Source organism: Ictalurus punctatus, chromosome 20 (genome assembly GCF_001660625.3).
Source record: "Ictalurus punctatus breed USDA103 chromosome 20, Coco_2.0, whole genome shotgun sequence".
NCBI classification, from domain to species: domain Eukaryota; kingdom Metazoa; phylum Chordata; class Actinopteri; order Siluriformes; family Ictaluridae; genus Ictalurus; species Ictalurus punctatus.
In genome coordinates, this window is record NC_030435.2 from 9,405,909 (window position 1) to 9,424,218 (window position 18,310).

The 18,310-nt window shown below is 38.4% G+C and overlaps 1 protein-coding gene across 7 annotated transcripts in view; it reads right to left on the bottom strand.

Moving 5' to 3' along the window:
* pitrm1 (pitrilysin metallopeptidase 1) overlaps nt 1-14,825 on the bottom strand; it is a 101,551-nt gene extending 86,726 nt beyond the window's left edge. For 2 of the 7 annotated variants that reach the window (XM_017495339.3, XM_017495338.3), the window contains exons 1-2: nt 14,490-14,822; nt 13,981-14,086 (exon numbers count right to left, since the gene is read on the bottom strand). In XM_017495339.3, the coding sequence (XP_017350828.1) occupies nt 13,981-14,086; nt 14,490-14,524 (141 nt within the window). In that variant the 5' untranslated portion in view covers nt 14,525-14,822. Of the gene's footprint in view, nt 1-13,980; nt 14,087-14,489 lie in introns of all 7 variants that reach the window. The other 5 variants (XM_047162485.2, XM_047162484.2, XM_017495337.3 and 2 more) reach the window with 5 other exon arrangements.
* Between the last annotated feature and the right edge of the window lie 3,485 nt (nt 14,826-18,310).

Here is an 18,310-nt window from a genome sequence, read left to right on the forward strand (position 1 = left end):
AATGGCTCGAAAATTTTACCGATGTGTGCCTCGAGCTACGTTTCACCTACATGTACGAAATTCGGTAGACGTGTAAGATGCCAATGCGTACAAAAATTTCTCTTGAACCCATGCCCTAAACTCAAAGGGATGTCAGTTATTTTGATTTTTCTCTTCAATTTTTGCTCTGTTTTTTACCATTTCCAAGCCTCGTACTTTAACTCCTAGCAATTTCATCAGATCGGCATCATAATTGGTCAGTCTCATCTAAAGGCATTGACGATGCTAAATTGCGAAGCTTTTGAGTTTTCGCTGCAGGACATGGGCGTGGCGGTCTCATAAATTTCGATATCGAAAAAGGAAGTTGTTATAACTCAAACATAGAATGTTCAATTTGCACCAAACGTCACGTTTTGTACAAAACCTGGCCTGAGGCTACATACATACCAATATTCAGTTGGCATGTATGTAGTCATAGCGCCACCTGCTGCCAACTTGGACTGGCATGTTTTACACTAACTCAGCTATTATGTTCAATCTTCACCAAACTTTACATATTTGATATGAATCCTGCCCTGAAGACATCTACATACCAATATTCATTCATCATTATACTGCCACCTTCTGACAACAGGAAGTGGCATGTTAAACAGTAATGTATTCATAGCAGCATATAAAAATATGCCAGCAAATTCTAAACATGCTAACAACATGCTAGAACATGTTAGCAACACTTAGCTAAGTGCTAAAGCGTGCTATTACTGCTATTAAAAAGGATATTTTTATAACTCAAGCATACAATGTTCAATCTGCACCAAACTTCATGTTTTATACTAATTCTGGCCTGAAGACATCTACATGCCAATATTCAGTTATAGTCATAGCACCACCTGCTGGCAACAGGAAATTACATGTTTGTTTTACATCATGATACACTCCTAGCAACATATAAATGCTAAAAAGTGCTTTAAAAAAAAAAAATGGAACGGCGTGCCCCTGGCAGAGCAGACCCAACTTGCATCCGGGTGGGCCCGTGCATCGCTACTTGCAGCTTTAATTCTTCTTCTTTTCCGAAATGAATCGCATTTTAGAGGGCCTAAACATAACCGAAAACTCACAAAACGTTGCAGATGCGTCAGAACCAGAGAAAATTTACATCTGATAGGGGTTCCAGAATTGATTGTGGCAAAATGGCTCGATAGCCCCAACCTTCAAAATGTTTCACCTACATGTACGAAATTCAGTAAACATGTGTAAGATGCCAATACGTACCAAAACTTCTCTTGAACACATGCCCTAAACTCATCAGGAAGTCAGCCATTTAGATTTTTCTCTTAATTTTTTGCCATTTCCAGGCCTCCTACTTTAACGAACTCCTCCTAGTGATTTCTTCGGATCGACATCATATTCAGTCAGTCTCATCTAAAGGCATTGAAAATGCTAAATTGCGGCGCTTTTGAGTTTTTGCTGCACGACGTGGGCATGGCGGTCTCACAAATTTCGATGTTTAGCTATGAAAAAGGAAGTTGTTATGACTCAAACATGGAATGTCCAATCTGCTCCAAACGTCACATGTTTGATAAAAGTCTGGGCCTGAAGACATCTAGATGCCAATAATAAGTTGTAATCATAAAGCTGGGAACTACTGGGAACAAATATTTCCAGGTCACATATTTGAACAATCTCCTCCTAGAGAATTCATCTGATCAACATCAGATTCGGTCCGTGTAATCTTGAAGCCATGGCGATCGTAAATTGCGAAGCTTTTAAGTTTTCGTTGAAGGGTCTGAAAAATTTAGATGTGAAACAAATCACATTTTTAAGGCTTAAACATGCTAGAAAACTCATGTAACTTTGCATACCCCTCCAAAGTGGAGAACGTTTACATCTGATACAGGTTTTAGAAAAGATTTTGGCCAAATGGCTTGATAACACCACCTAAAAAATTTCAACAATTTGCGCCTCATGCTTTGTTTCACCTACATGTACAAAATTCGGCATACATGTGTAAGCTGCCAATACGTACAAAAAAAGACTCTTGAATCCATGCCCTAAATTCAACAGGAAGTCAGCCATTTGGACTTTTCTCTAAAATTTATGCTCAGATTTTGCCATTTCCAGGCCTCGTACTTTTACGAACTCCTCCTAGAGAGTTCTTCGGATCGACATCATATTCAGCCAGTCTCATCTAAGGGCCTTGATGTTAAATTGCGATGCTTTTTTTTTATCATAGAAAATTTTTATTGGAAAATCGCATTTCACATATTATATTATAACACCCCATCCAACAACCAATAATCAAAATAATCACAGCCAAAACCAAAGAAAGGAAGAAACAAAAAACAACAAACAACCAACCAGAAAAACAAACACATAAATAAAGAGGGGAAAAAAAAAGCTAAGATGATTAGTAATTACCATATACACCTTTCCTCAATCCACATCCAGGGTGCATACATCATTGAAGTAGGTAATGATTGTTGCCATTTCCCCAAAAATGATTCACCCCAGCCTCTGATGTTACACTTGATTTTTTCAAGTTTTACAAAGAACATTAAATCTTTAAGCCAGACTGATAAAGAGGGGGGTTGTGGAGAGGTCCAAGACAGCAATATTCTGTGCCGAGCAAGTAACAATGCAAAAGCTACAACACTAGCTTGTTTATGGTTCAGAGGCTGACGCTGAGATGGAACACCAAAGATGTCAATTAAAGGGCAGACATCCAATTTGATTTTAAGAACGTCAGACATAGTTTCGAAGAAAGAGTTCCAAAAGTTCTGCAGTTTGGGACAGAGTGCAAACATATGACTGAGGTTACAGGGCGAAAGTTTGCATTTTTCACACGTCAGGAACATTGGGATATATTAGATAGTTTACTCCTAGAGAGGTGAGCTCTATGGACCACTTTAAATTGTATGAAACTAAGTCTAGCACATGACGTGGCAGTACATATTTTATCTAATGCTGTACCAGTAATGATCCTCAACCTCCAGGCCCAATTCCTCTTCCCAAGCACTAATGGTTTTGATATTGTAAGAATTGTCCTGTGACCAGATCGTTGCATATATCCGTGAAAATAATGCCACCCTTATGGGGATTCAACTTGAACACCTTTTCCCATGCAGACTTTGTAGGTAAAGAGGGAAAAACCAGCAAATAGGGAGCAGATGCCTAATTTGAAAGAAATGGAATAGTTGAGACGGAGGCAGGCTGAATGATGATAATTCAGAAAAGTCTGCAAACACATTATTAATGAAAATATCCTCAAATCATTTCAGACCCTTCTTTTCCAAAAAAGAGAATGTGGAATCTGTAAAGGAGGGGGGAAAGAGGTGGTTATTACATATAGGTGCCACGGTTGAGGCCAAGATAGATTTAAAATGACAGCAAAACTGATAGAAAATTTTTAGAGAGGTATATACTATTAAATTATCTGTGTATTGTGAAAGTGGTATAGGAAGGGAGGAAAATACCATAGCAGGGAGGGAGGTTGAAATACAAGACTTTGCTTCTAAGTGGCACCATGGAAGAGAGGGGGCCTGCAACCAGAGCACCAGTTTCTGAAAATAAGCAACCCAATACATGAAATTGGGCAATGAGAGGCCACCACTTATTCGACTCTTTTGAAGTGAAAATTTGGAAACCCTAGGAGTTTTTCCTGCCCATATAAAAGAGGAGAATAATTGGTCTATATTCTTGAAGAAAGATTTGGGTAAAAACAAAGGAATGGACTGAAAAAGGTAGAGGAATTTTGGAAGAATGTTATTTTTACCGTGTTTATTCTACCAAGAGGGGATATCTTGAAAGGCTGACTTCATGTATGAAATTAAGGGTGTAAAATTCACCACCATTAATGCAGAATAGGAAAGGGTGACATTAACTCAGATATTTGAATTTTGAATCCTCCAAATGAAAAGGCATTTCAGTCGTTTTTATTTTTTGGCCAGATTGGTTTATGGGTAAGCATTCACTCTTTTGTAGGTTCAGTTTATACCTGGAAAACCCATTTAATAAGCTTATTATCTCTAATAGATGCAATTGGATCTATAACAAAAGTAAGTCGTCAGCATATAGGGCTAGTTTATGTTCAATTCCCTTGCGGATTATGCCCTAAAATACAGGAAGAGTTCTAAACGTTATCGAGAGAGGCTCAATGGCTATGGCAAAAAGTAAGCGAGGCAGAGGACATCCCTGGCGCGTACCCCATGACAAAGTAAAATAATCAGATTTAGCATCGTTGGTATATATGGAAGCTTGCGGTTCCACATACAGTATCTCACAAAAGTGAGTACACCCCTCACATTTTTGTAAATATTTGATTATATCTTTTCATGTGACAACACCGAAGAAATGACACTTTCCTACAATGTAAAGTAGTGAGTGTACATCTTGTATAACAGTGTAAATTTGCTGTCCCCTCAAAATAACTCAACACACCGCCATTAATGTCTAAACCACTGGCAACAAAAGTGAGTACACCCCTAAGTGAAAATGTCCAAATTGGGCCCAATTAGCCATTTTCCCTCCCCGGTGTCATGTGACTTGTTAGTGTTACAAGGTCTCAGGTGTGAATGGGAAGCAGGAGTGTTAAATTTGGTGTCTTCACTCTCACACTCAGTCATACTGGTCACTGGAAGTTCAACATGGCCGTCGTCCCAGAAGGAAGCCTCTTCTAAAGATGATGCACAAGAAAGCCCGCAAACAGTTTGCTGAAGACAAGCAGATTAAGGACATGGATTACTGGAACCATGTGCTCTGGTCGGATGAGACCAAGATAAACATATTTGGTTCAGATGGTGTCAAGCGTGTGTGGCAGAAACCAGGTGAGGAGTACAAAGACAAGTGTGTCTTGCCTGCGGTCAAGCATGCTCGTGGGAGTGTCATGGTCTGGGCTGCTTGAGTGCTGCCGGCACTGGGGAGCTACAGTTCATTGAGGGAACCATGAATGCCAACATGTACTGTGAAATACTGAAGCAGAGTATGATCCCCTCCCGTCCGGGCCAGGTGATTTCTTAGATTGCAATGAATTGAATGAGTTAATGATCTCATCTAAGGTGATGGGGCTGTCAAGTTCAGATGCCAATAGAGGGTCAATTCTGGGAAAAGCAATATTTCTAAGAAAATGGTTCATGTTGCCTGAATTGTCAGGAGCTCCAGCTGTGTATAAAGATGAGTGAAAACTTTTAAAAATTTAATTAATCTCTACAGGATCCGAGATTAATGCACTACTGGACTGCATAATCTGAGTAATAGAGCGCGCGGCCGCTCGGCTACGCAGTTGGTGAACCAACAACCGACTGACCTTATCCCCATATTCATAATAGTTGCCACGCGTATGTAACAAAAGCCCCTCTGCCTCACCTGTCGATAACAAATCGAACTCCGCCTGCAAATGAAGCAGTTTATGTTTATGCAGCTCAGGGGTCGGGTTGAGAGCATATTGGTCGTCAATAGCTCGAATATTATCAGATATCTCTTTTTTTCTCTCTTTTATCCTCATGTTTCTTATTGGCATGAGCATAGTAAGAGATTATCTGTCCCCTTAAGAAGGCCTTTAGAGTTTCCCAAAGTAAAGAGTAAGAGATTATATCGGTTTGATTAGTAAGAAGAAAATCATCTATCGAAGTAGAAATATACTTGCAAAATGCTGAATCGGATAAAAGTAGATAATTAAGCCTCCATGGTGGATGAAAGGCGCGATGTGAAGGTAGAAGAACGTCAAGACTTAGAGGAGCGTGGTCTGAAATAACAATTGGTAGATATTCAGAGTTTACAACCGAGAAATTAGAGTTATTTATAAAAAAGTAATCAATCAATGCGAGAAAAAAATTTATGTACGTGAGAAAAAAAGAGAATATTTTCTCACTGTGGGGTTAAAATACCACCTCGGATCAATGTAACCATTCTGAACCATAAACTCAGAGAATACCTTTGCCATTGCATAGGGAGCCTTTGTAATCGCGCTAGATTTGTCCAAAACTGGGTCAATAACACAGTTAAAATCTCCCCCAAATATCAAGAGATGTGTGTTCAAAGCCGGAGTTTTTGACAACAAATTCTGAGCAAAAGGAGCGTTATCAAAATTTGGGGGAAATATACATTCATCAAAACTACTGGTGTTTGTGAAATTTTCCCTTCCACAATCACATATCTACCATTTACATCAGAAATAACTATCAAAAGAAAAGGGCACAGTGTTACTTATCAGAATAGAAACTCCCCTGGACCTGGAATCAAAATTGGAGTGGAACATATGTGATGTCCAGCAAGCTTGGAGTCTGCGTTGATCCCTGAGACAGAGGTGGGTTTCCTGAAGAAATGCAGCGTCATGTTTTTGTAGTTTTAAATGTGTCAAAACTTTGGATCTTTTAATGGGACCATTCAGACCTTTCACATTCCAACTTAGGAATCTGATTGAGCTTCGGGTATTTTCCATCAATTTAGATTAGCACAGAATGGAGTACAGAGAGGTTGATATCAATAGGGGGGAAAAAAACAAACAAACAAAAAAAACACCACCACAGTATCCCTCACCACCCACCCCACCCTCACCCACCCTACTCTGAACATCAGTTAACTTCTCTCCATTCCCAAACAATGTAGGCAGAACCCTACAACACTGGAAAATCCGATACTTGTAAACCATACCTATTCTTGTTGTGTGAAGACACTCTATCTTAGGCAACCAATAGATTTACATGGAAACTAATACAGTTGCCCATACCCAAGTATTTTTTTTTTTACAGTCACATTACAGGTATTAATAAATTGGTTAACTGTTATATAGACAGCTTAAAATGGGGGATACCGTTCATTAAACCATAGTTGCGCTTTTTGGGGGCAGTCGAATTGCAGCCTCTCATCACCGAGGTCTATCCGAAGGTGAACAGGGTAGCTGAGAGAAACCATACATTTCTCTCACGCAAGCTGCTTCTCACCACAGCAAAGGCCACCCTCCTCTTAGCGACGCTGGAATTGAAGTCAGGAAAGATGAAGACCTTACGGCCCTGATGGAAAAGTTGATTCCAATTCAAACAACTTTTTCTCTGTCGTGAAAGTAGTGAAACCACACAATCATCTCACTGGGCCTTTGATTCTCTCGCTCCTCCGAAGGCATGGGGCCAACATGGTGCGCTCTATCCAGCAATGGAGCAGTTGGAAAGCTTTCCGAGGACATCGTGCAAAAATTTTGACATAAACGTTACCGGATCGCTCCCTTCTTCTCGTTCCAGAATACATATGACCCGGAGATTGCAGTACCGTGAACGGGACTCCAGATCCTCCGCTTTATCGGCGAGTTGTTCGTTAGCCGAATTTAGCTTTAGCCCGTCTGTTCCAGTGCTACAATGCGGTCACTAATCGTTCAGGTGCTGGTCAAGCTCGTCAATACGTCGTCCTTGCGATTCAATGCCCGATTTAAAACTCTCAAAAGACGCAACAACTGGGGCCAGAGCTGAGTCATTAGCTGCTTTCACCTGTACTGCGACGGTAGGTGTTGGCTTCCCGATCAAAGTGGTGCGGAGGTTTTCCAGGTCAAACGGTAGCTTGTCACCATGACTCGTCATGCTTGGTGAAGATTTAGGTTTCCGTAATCTTTCAGAAGCCATAAGTCCTTTCTGGTTGTAATTGTAAACCGAATAATTGAAAAAGAATGGACCAAATGTCTTAGAAAAGATTCAGGTTGCTTGAAAAGCACAATTAAAAGATAAAATGCTCGGGAGCTCACTCCACACGTGCCTTCTCACTCACATGCTCAGCCGGAAGTCAAATTAAGAAGCTTTTACGTATTCACTGCACGACATGGGCGTAGCAGTCTCACAAATTTCAATGTTTCACAATGAAATGGCAATTTGTTATAAGTCAAACATACAATGTCCAATCTGCTCCAAACTTTACAAGTTTGATAAAAGTCCCGGCTTGAAGACATCTACATGCCAATGTTCAGTTATAGACAAAGCACCACTTACTGGCAATCCACCACATATGAGGTGTGCACCAATACTAATATGACATTTTCAACCAGCCATATTTCATGTTTTCAGAACAGGTTTTTTAAAAACTTTATATTAGCAATAAGAATTTTTCAGAAAGACAAATGTCTGTGAAATAAATATACTCACTTTGTCAGAACAGCGCTGCCTTTTGAATTTATTAAGGGCTATATTTAGGAAGTCACAATGCTTCACCCTTTAGAATGTTATCTGTTAAGTTTATTTATGTTTATTTAATTAATTAATTTATTCTAGTAACATTTAGAAATTAAATTCTAATGAACACCATGGGGATTTACAGATCGCTACAATGTTATCGTTCTTACGGTAATTAAATATGAGAGAGAGAAAGAGAGAGAGATGAACGTGCACATTTGTTCACTCAGCTGATGGCTTACATCCTACCTTTAAGGACACACCTCTCGCAATGACGTGTTTTCCTGTTCTGTTCTCCACGCATGCGCCCTCACCTTTTTTCCAACACCTGTTTAACACAGATCATGTGGCTACTTCTTTTTTCCCCCTCATCTTAATAGGTAGAATACAAATGACGGCCATTATCAGACATGGTTGAACATAAATACTGAAATCATAACTTGCCAGATGGACTGTTAATCATGTGGGGCTGAACTCAGAGTCTTCTCCATCAAAAAACCTTTTTAAAACGTACTTCTAAATAGACCGTTTCCATGCATTTTTTTCCTTGCATGTGAGGGCTAATTGCTTAAAAATTGGACAAAAAGTTGGCTTTATCATAAAACTTGCATTGGGTGTTACTGTTTGTAGGACTACCAGACTGATAAAATATTAAACTTTTGGCCTATCTAACACGAGACTAGGCTATTTTGTTTACTTTTTTGTTTGCTGACTATTTTGTTGAAAGATCTATTTTTCCCATTTAGTACTGCCATTCAGACACTAAATAAGATAGTTACATGTCTCCCAGAAGGCAAAATACTAACAATTTGCACCAATCATCCTGTTCAAAGGTTTACATCCCCTTGGTTCTTAATGTATCGTGTAACCTTCTTGAGCATCAGTGAATGTTTGCACCTTATGTAATAGTTGTGTACCAGTCCCTCAATTGTCCTCAGTGTGAAAAGATGGATCTCAACTGTACACAACTGTAATAAGTGTTATTAAAAGAAAAGGTGATGTTACACAGTGGTAAACAGTCGACTGTCCCAACTTTTTTGGAGTGTGTTGCAGTCATCAGATTTAAAAGGATATTTTCAAAAATAAATTAAATTCACAAAGTAAAACATCAAAACTATGTTAGTGTTTTCAATATAATACAGAGTTAATTGAATTTTCTAATGACTCTCTTTTTGCATTTTCCATACTGTCCCGACTTTTTCAGAAATGGGGTTGTATAAAGCACCTTTTAAACTCCACGGATCCACAAAGCACTTTATAATGTTTCTCATTCACCCATTCTCTCTCTCTCTCACACACACACACACACGGGGCACTAGCATGCCATCAGGAGCAACTTGGGTTTCAGTGTATTGCCCAAGGACACTTCGGCATGTGGACAGGCCAGAGAATTATTGGGCAACCTGCTCTATCACCAGAGCCACACCCATAATGTGAATCTCCCATTCTACCACATGACAAAGGTGTTCTCTATTGGATTCAGATCCAGTGACTGGGATGGTGGAAAGTGTGCCAAGGAAACATTCCCCAAACCATAACACCAGCCTGGACTGCTGACACAAGGCAGGTTGGGTCCATGGATTCATACTGTTGGTGCCAAATTCTGACCCTACCATTCGTTTTCCTTGGCAGAAATCAAAGATTCATCAGATCAGACAATGTTTTTCCAGTCTTCAACTGTTCAATTTTGTTGACCCTATGCCCACTGCAGCCTCAGCTTTCTGTTCTTGGCTGGCATAAGTGGAACTCGGTGTGGTCTTCTGCTACTGTAGTCCATCTACCTCAAGGTTCAATGTGTTGTGCCTTCTCAGATGCTTTTCTGCTCACCACAATTGTACAGAGTGGTTATCAGAGATACTTAGCCTTTCTGTCAGTTTTAACCAGTCTGGACATTGCCCATTGACTGCTCATCAACAAGGCATTTCTGTCCACAGAATCGCTGCTCACTGTATTTCTATTCTTTATTGCATCATTAAACTCTAGAAACTCCTCTGCATGAAAATCCCAGGAGGTCAGCAGCTATAGAAATACTCAAAGCAGCCCATCTGGCTCCAACAATCACAGAGATCACATTTTTCCCCATTGTGACAGTTGATGTGAATATTACCCAATGTGGCATCTGTATGATTTGCATTGCACTGCTGCCACATGATTGGCTGATTTGATAATTGCATGAATGAGAAGGTGTACAGCTGTTCCTAATAAAGCACTCAGTAAATGTATATAGGTCCATTTACTATGAATTTTTTTTCAGAAGCAAGAATACATAGTTTATAAAATATTTATACACAGATGGGACTAAAATCCCAATTACATTACCTCACTTCCCCATGTAAAACCATTCCAATCTGAATAGGGCTTGAGTCATAATTCACTTAAATTTACAAAGAGAGGAGTTGGCTGTATACAGTGAACAATGGGCAGTACATGCAAGGAAACCCTCAAATATCTTGCATCTGAAAGAATATTGCATGTAAGAGTTGTCAAAAATTCCAGCAAGCCGATGTCAGAGACTAGTGGACAATTATGCAAAACACCTACAAGAAGTTATTTCTGCTAAAGGGGGCAATACTAGCTTCTAAGGCCAAGGGTGTACTTCCTTTTTCCACAGAAGAACATCTATTGATATTTCTGTTGAATAAATGATTGAAAAACTAATTTTCCTTGTGGTTTTGTTCAAGTATATCAACTTTATTGATAGGCACTAGGGATGTCATGAGAACCGATACTTTGGTACAAATATTCCTAAAACGTGAAGGTACTTGTTTTTCCGCAGTAGCGTACGTTATTAATGAAGGTACCGAGGTTGCAATTCTTCCGGAACTGAAGGGGGCAGCAAATACGTGTATGTGTTTTCGTTTGTCCACAAGTGGTAAAGAAGAAAAAAACCGCTAACAAGCACACAGGAAAAACTACAGAAGTTTAGCTCCACCCCGCCTCGTTAAGAGGCAGAGAGAGGAAAGGTAGCATCGGTTGCTGGTGTGCAACGGATGCTGTCGTTCCTTTCAAACAAAGCGAGGAAACACCTGGAATTGGCGAAGCACCTGAAAGACGGACCATATATTATATTTGTTTGAGGCAGCTGGCATTGCGACCATGAAACCAGCTAAAGTTATGCTCCATGTAATGTTTGCGATAGCCAGTTATTTGTTAACGATGCTAATGCATTGCAATGTTATAAACTGCCTCCTAATGCTACATGACAATGTAGCAATATCAGATCAATGTTTAGAGTGTTTTGCTCCGCTTAGAGAGACCGAACTAGCTACATTAATCTCTTCAGCCAATTCATCAACTTGCATACTAGATCCCATACCTACATGTTTGTTTAAATAGATTTGTCCAGGAGTAATTGAACCACTTTTAAATATTATCAATTCTTCCCTAAGCACTGGCTATGTACCTAAATCACTTAAATTAGCAGTTATTAAACCCTTGATTAAAAAACCTGATCTTGACCCGTCTCAATTGTCCAGCTATAGACCAATATCAAATCTCCCCTTCATCTCTAAGATTTTAGAAAAGGTTGTAGCAAAGCAGTTATGCTCGTACTTAGATAGGAATAACATTCATGAAATGTATCAGTCAGGATTTAGACCTCATCATAGCACAGAGACAGCGTTAGTTAAAGTAGTAAATTACCTTCTACTGACCAACGATCAGGGTTGTGTCTCGCTGCTTGTGCTACTCGACCTTAGTGCAGCTTTTGATACTATAGATCACACTATTCTCCTTGATGGATTAGAAAATGTTGTTGGTATTAAGGGAACAGTCCTCTCCTGGCTCAGGTCTTATCTGACCGATCATTATCAGTTCGTAGATGTAAACGGTGATTTCTCCATGCGTACTGAGGTTACTTTTGGAGTTCCACAGGGTTCTGTTTTAGGCCCACTGCTCTTTACTTTATATATGCTACCCCTAGGACAAATTATTCGTAAACATAGAATTAGCTTCCACTGTTATACTGATGATACACAGTTGTATGTTTCGGCGAAGCCAGACGACAGACAGAAGCTTAGTAAAGTTGAGGATTGTGTAAAGGACATTAGACGTTTGATGTTAACTAACTTCCTTTTACTTAATTCTGATAAAACAGAAATACTTTTATTAGGCCCACGTGTAGCTAGAAGTAATCTTTCTGATCACATGGTTACTCTGGATGGTCTTTCTGTTTCATCATGTACAGCAGTTAAAGACCTTGGAGTGATTATTGACTCCAGCCTATCATTTGATGCTCATGGAGATAATTTTACTAGGATAGCTTTCTTTCATCTCAGAAATATTTCTAAGATAAGAAACATATTGTCACTACATGATGCGGAAATACTAGTTCATGCATTCGTCACCTCTAGATTAGATTACTGTAATGCCTTACTGTCTGGATGTTCCAGTAGGAATATAAATAAGCTCCAGTTAGTCCAGAATGCAGCAGTCCTAACTAGAACTAGAAGATACGACCATATCACACGAATATTATCAGTACTGCACTGGCTCCCAGTAAAATCTCGCATTAACTATAAAATACTTTTATTAACCTATAAAGCACTAATCGGTCTCGCGCCACAATATCTAAGTGACCTTTTGGTTTTATATGATCCGCCACGCCTACTTAGATCAAAAGATGCAGGCTATTTGACAGTACCTCGAATAGTGAAGGCTACAGCAGGGGGAAGAGCCTTCGCTTATAGAGCCCCACAGTTATGGAACAGTCTTCCTATTAGTGTTCGGGACTCAGACACAGTAAAGCTGCTTTGAGACAATGTCTATTGTAAAAAGCGCTATACAAATAAAATTGAATTGAACTGAATTAATGGGCCACCATGCATCGCCATTCAGCCCATGTCCTTTCAGCTAAATGTAGCCTAATGTTACTAATAATTATTCAAATGTTCATGCTTTTAATCAATCTTTTTGGCCTGCCACCATATCAGTGAATTTAAACTAATGCTTGCATTCAGAGTATAAGGGGTGTGTGTGTACGCGCACATTTAGGAGTGCACCTTAACACTTGTTATTAGCACTTAGCACTGTTTTATTAGTCATTGTCAGACAGTGTTTGATAACTAAAATCTCTCTCTCTTTTGCCAGTATTAGCCAGAGGAGGATGTTCTCCAGGAATTTTTAATTTTATTTTTAATTTTTTTTTTTTAAACCACACCATTGTATCAACTTTGTTATCGAGTATTGTGTACTTTTGGTGGTATTGGTACCAACTACTAAATTTTTGCTATCGCGACATCTCTAATAGTCACTGTTACAAAGGTGACACAAATGTATGCTTTTCCAGATATGTCAAAAAAGCCAACAATTTCCATGGGGTGTACTTATTTTTTTCACATGACTATGTTTCCTTCACTGGAACTAAGTGCCCTAGCCCAAATCTGTTCCAGCATGACAGTGTCCATATTATTAGCTTACATAAATTAATATTAGCAACCCATCTCACTCAGCATTATTTTTATTTGCATAACAACTTCAAGGAACACAAAGTCCACAAAACAGTAAGCTGAGGGCAGCCAAAGCAATGAAATCCTCCTAGCACTAGGAACTTGAAATCCACTTTTTAATCTCTGCTGTGGTCACATCAACTTCTGGACAATGACCATCACCAGCTCTTTTTCTTGCCATTTCATATATGTGCAGATAGAAAAGGCCAGTTTTCCCAAACAAACCAGTAGTATGATCAAAAAGCCCTAGAATTCTACAAAACTTTTCAATCTAAATTTCACAAGTTACAATACATCTGTACAGTTGTAAACAGTTGATTGTGCAATATCTCCGATGTGTGTCACTTCTAGGTGATGATGCTGTTTGTGCCATGTGAGATCTGAATTGTTTCTTGGTGACTGCTCACCTCTCGGACGGTAAAACCATGGATCTTCTGGCCTACCACATACTGTAGAGCTCGATCAGGGGCTGAGCTGCTCTTTGGTCTCCATACATACTGGCCTTTAAACCTACTGCACAACAAAAAACGTTTTCATTCCAAATCAGTTAAAGATTATAGAGCTGTTGTTCTCATATAAGTAGTGTAATTGAGGTTTCAATTGGCCTCCATTTTCTAACAAATTTTATGTAAAAATGTAAAACAATAACAATTGTACGTTAAAGTATTATATCGGCATTAGGCAACATAATACTCTCCACATACTCTGCGAATAACTCCAATGATATTATACAATATGCTGCTTATTCCACCGGTTTATTTGCTAGATAAATTCATACTCTGTCTTTGCTACAGGATAATCCGAGGAGCAGAAATAGTTTATGTTGGGGATATTATAAGCATAACAATCGGTTCCAATTCAATGGTAGCAAATAAATAATTCATATAACCATCTATCCACCGAGAAGATAACTCACCTTAGGGATAAGAGATATTTACTTTTCCGAAGCATTGTTAATATTAAAATCTGCTGTCTTAAACCACTCTATAATATAAATTAAATTTAAATTAAATCGTAGTTATACATTTAACTATATATTATCAATTTAAGCTTCCACACGTGCTTCCATCGCACAGTCACGTTCCTTGTACAACACTGTCACAGTCGCGCGTGTTCAGAGGAACAAAAACCGGCCTCGATACAACGCGGCTTTCGATTGATTATTTCGCTAAGAAAGCTAGCGTCGGATTGGCTATTACGATAAATGCCCATAGCCCTTTAAAGGCATTAAACGCCTTTAATGGACAACCTAGATGTCTGGTGGGAGCATCGTAGTCACGTGGTTCATATAGCGCTCAATCGGTGTGTTCAGACGTCTATGTTTCCGCCAATGGCGAGCCCGAAAATTTGAAAATTTGCATTAAATTAATTAAACATGTAGTGGTGATGTAAATAGCTATATAATCGAATGTCATTCATGAATAATACATATAAAGGTGACGTGCGTTGGCATTGCATGTACTCTACGAAATTTCCTCTTTCCGTGTATGCCAGCGCTTATCTACAGTAACGTGACGATGACACGCTCTTACGTCCAAGTAAGAGGAGTCATTTCAAAATACTAGTTGGAGTTATGGCTTTAGCAAATTTCATGAATTATTGTAAACTCATTTTTGACACAAAATCTCCCTTCAAAGTTTTGATAAAGCTATTTTCTGGTTCTCATTTTTTAAAAGAACTTTCTACACAATCTTTTTTGGTTGTACCATATAGAAAATTCTTAAAACGTTAGGAACAGGAACTATATGCTAACGTTAGTACTACAGCATGGAACAATAAAGTGTGTTGTGCATGATGAATACACTTTTTGTGGCTTGTTATGAATTGGGTATGTAAAGTAGGCTCTTGAAAATGCTTGCTATTTGCCTGATTTTTCAAATTGTGTATTTTTTTTAATTGCACAGCAGTAAAACGCTACTTTTATAACATCATATTTTGAGAATTTATTATATGATTTAAAACAAAGACACTCTAAGGCTGGAAATTTAGACTTTGAAAAACATTTTTGGTAACACTAACATCTGTACAAAACACTGCTGTTTATCTGCAGGTCTGTCACCATTAAGGAAACGTGGCACATCCATGCATTAACACGGGAAGGGTGCTGCACCCCTTAAAGTACCTTAAGTATTTTTTAAAAATAGTGAATGTAGAATTTATATCAAGAGTGGGACACGTTAGACTGGAAATAATTCATTCATATTTATTGTAATTTCTGCATTTACTTATAATCAATTATTGTAGTTCAATAATTATTTTTACCATGTTATTTTTTAATTTTCTATATAGTAGCCTATTGTTTATTTTTCATTTTAAATTCATCCATATACAACTATTTATGCTGGTTACATTTGTATTAAGTGACCAATATTTGTTTGGAGAAATGCTACATGTACATAATTTTCAAAAATAATTTTCGATGAATATAACTAAATATTATGTAGCAATATCCTAAATAATTAGGCTACTCAAATATTTAAAAGGGTAAACATATGATATGTTATTAATTTCAATGCCCATCTGTGATTTGTGGCCTCTGTGGTCCTCTCCTTTAAAATGTTCTACTATTTTATCTGTAGATAATACTGTACATTTAATGATTTACTTTTTATTTATTCAAGGCTTCTGTCTTATTCTAACAGCGTCTAAAGAACAGTGACAAAAAAAATGAACCTATATCACTTGCTTCCATACAGCATAGGCCTACGCTCGGAATTAAATAATTCAGTCTTCCACCCGAAAAAAAGTTACTATTTTATTATTTAATTACAGGTATTTATATAATACTATTAATAATAAAAATAATCATCATCATCAGATTGTGCCCTGCGAAGGACTGGCACCCTGTCCAGGGTGTACCCCGCCTTGTGCCCGATGCTCCCTGGGATAGGCTCCAGGTTCCCCGTGACCCTGAAAAGGAAGAAGCGGTAGAAGATGGATGGATGGATGGATCAGCATCAGCATCATAATACAGTTTTTTTTTTACAATCACTTTGGCACTAATTTCAAAACCTTGATGTCACTTCTCAAAACTCTAGACACAAAACTCAAAACGGTCATCACAGGCTGTCCAATGTTGAAAACATTGCATTGTGGATTCATATCTTTAAAGAAACATTACATGTGCAGAATCATTGGTTCAAATAACTTAATGATCATGAAATTCCATACAAACATTTATTTAGATCACCCATACATAAGACACAGATGATTTCACTGTGTAGTTGCTCATTAAATCAATAAATATTGTAGTACAAAACATGTGATACATGTTCATTATGGTACTAGACATAAATACATCACTGTAAAAGGAGTAGAGAGAATACTAAAGACATAGTGAATCATTGAACAAACTCTGAAATTACTGATCAAATCACAACGTGTTTCTTGGAATCAAAGGAAAAATAATTACTGTAGCTACAAAAAATAAAATAAATAACTACAGTGAAATGTCAAGTGCAGTGTTCTTAAACGTGAAATTATGTTCATATTTCTTTAGCCTTCGGCAAATATAGGAAGATTATAATAATTATAATACAATTTGAGTGAATCTTTTCAGTTCTCGTTTACACGTTTATGAAAGATTTACAGAACCATGTGGAGGTGGGGCTTGGAAGAGTGCCGATTTGTGAATGGAGATATCTTCAGACATGGACTTTTATCAAACATGTTGGAGCAGATTGGACATTGTATGTTTGAGTTACAACAACTTCCTTTTCATGGTGAAACATAGAAATTTGTAAGACTGCCACACCCATGACGTGCAGCGAAAACACAAAAGTTTTGCAATTTAGCATTGTCAAGACCTTAAGATGTGATGCACCCAATATGATGTCGAGCTGATGAAATCTCAAGGAGGAGTTTGTTATAGTATGAGGCCTGGAAATGGCAAAGAAAAAACCAGCAAAAAATATAGCTGCAAGCAGCGATGAAAGGGCCCTTGCACCCGGGTGCACGTTGGGGCTGTTCTGCCAGGGGAATGACATTCAATTTTTTAAATCACTTTTTAGCACTTACATGTCGTTAGGAGTGTATCACGATGTCAAATGTATCATTTCCTGTTGCCAGCAGGTGGCGCTATGACTAATAGTGAATCTTGTCATGTAGATGTCTTCAGGCCGGGACGTTTGTCAAACGTGAAGTTTGGAGCAGATTGGACATTCCATGTTTAAGTTATAACAAGTTCCTTTTTCATGACGAAACGTCAAAATTTGTGAGACCTCCACGCCCACGCCGTGCAGCAAAAACTCAGAAGCTTAACAAGTTAGCATCGTCAATGCCTTTAGATGAGACTGGCCCAATATGATGCAGATCTGATGAAAGATCTAGGAGGAGTTCGTTAAAGTACAAGGCCTGGAAATGGCAAAAAACAGAGCAAAAATCTTCAAGAAAAATCAAAATGGCTGACTTCCTGTTGAGTTTAGGGCATGGGTTCAAGAGACGTTTTTGTATGTATTGGCATCTTACACATGTTTACTGAATGTTGTACATGTTGGTTAAACGTAAACGAGGCACACATCGGTGAAATTTTGTAGGTGACACTGTCGAGCCATTTTGCCACACCTAAGTTATCGAGTTTTCGAGCATTCCAAAGGTGTCATATGTGCATTTAAAACATAGGGGGCGCTATGGAGCTGAGGAGGCACAACTTTGATAAAATGCAACATCACATCAATTAATGTCGCAAGACAAATGCATATGTAAAGTTTCATGGATTTTCAGCCATGTTAAGTCTCT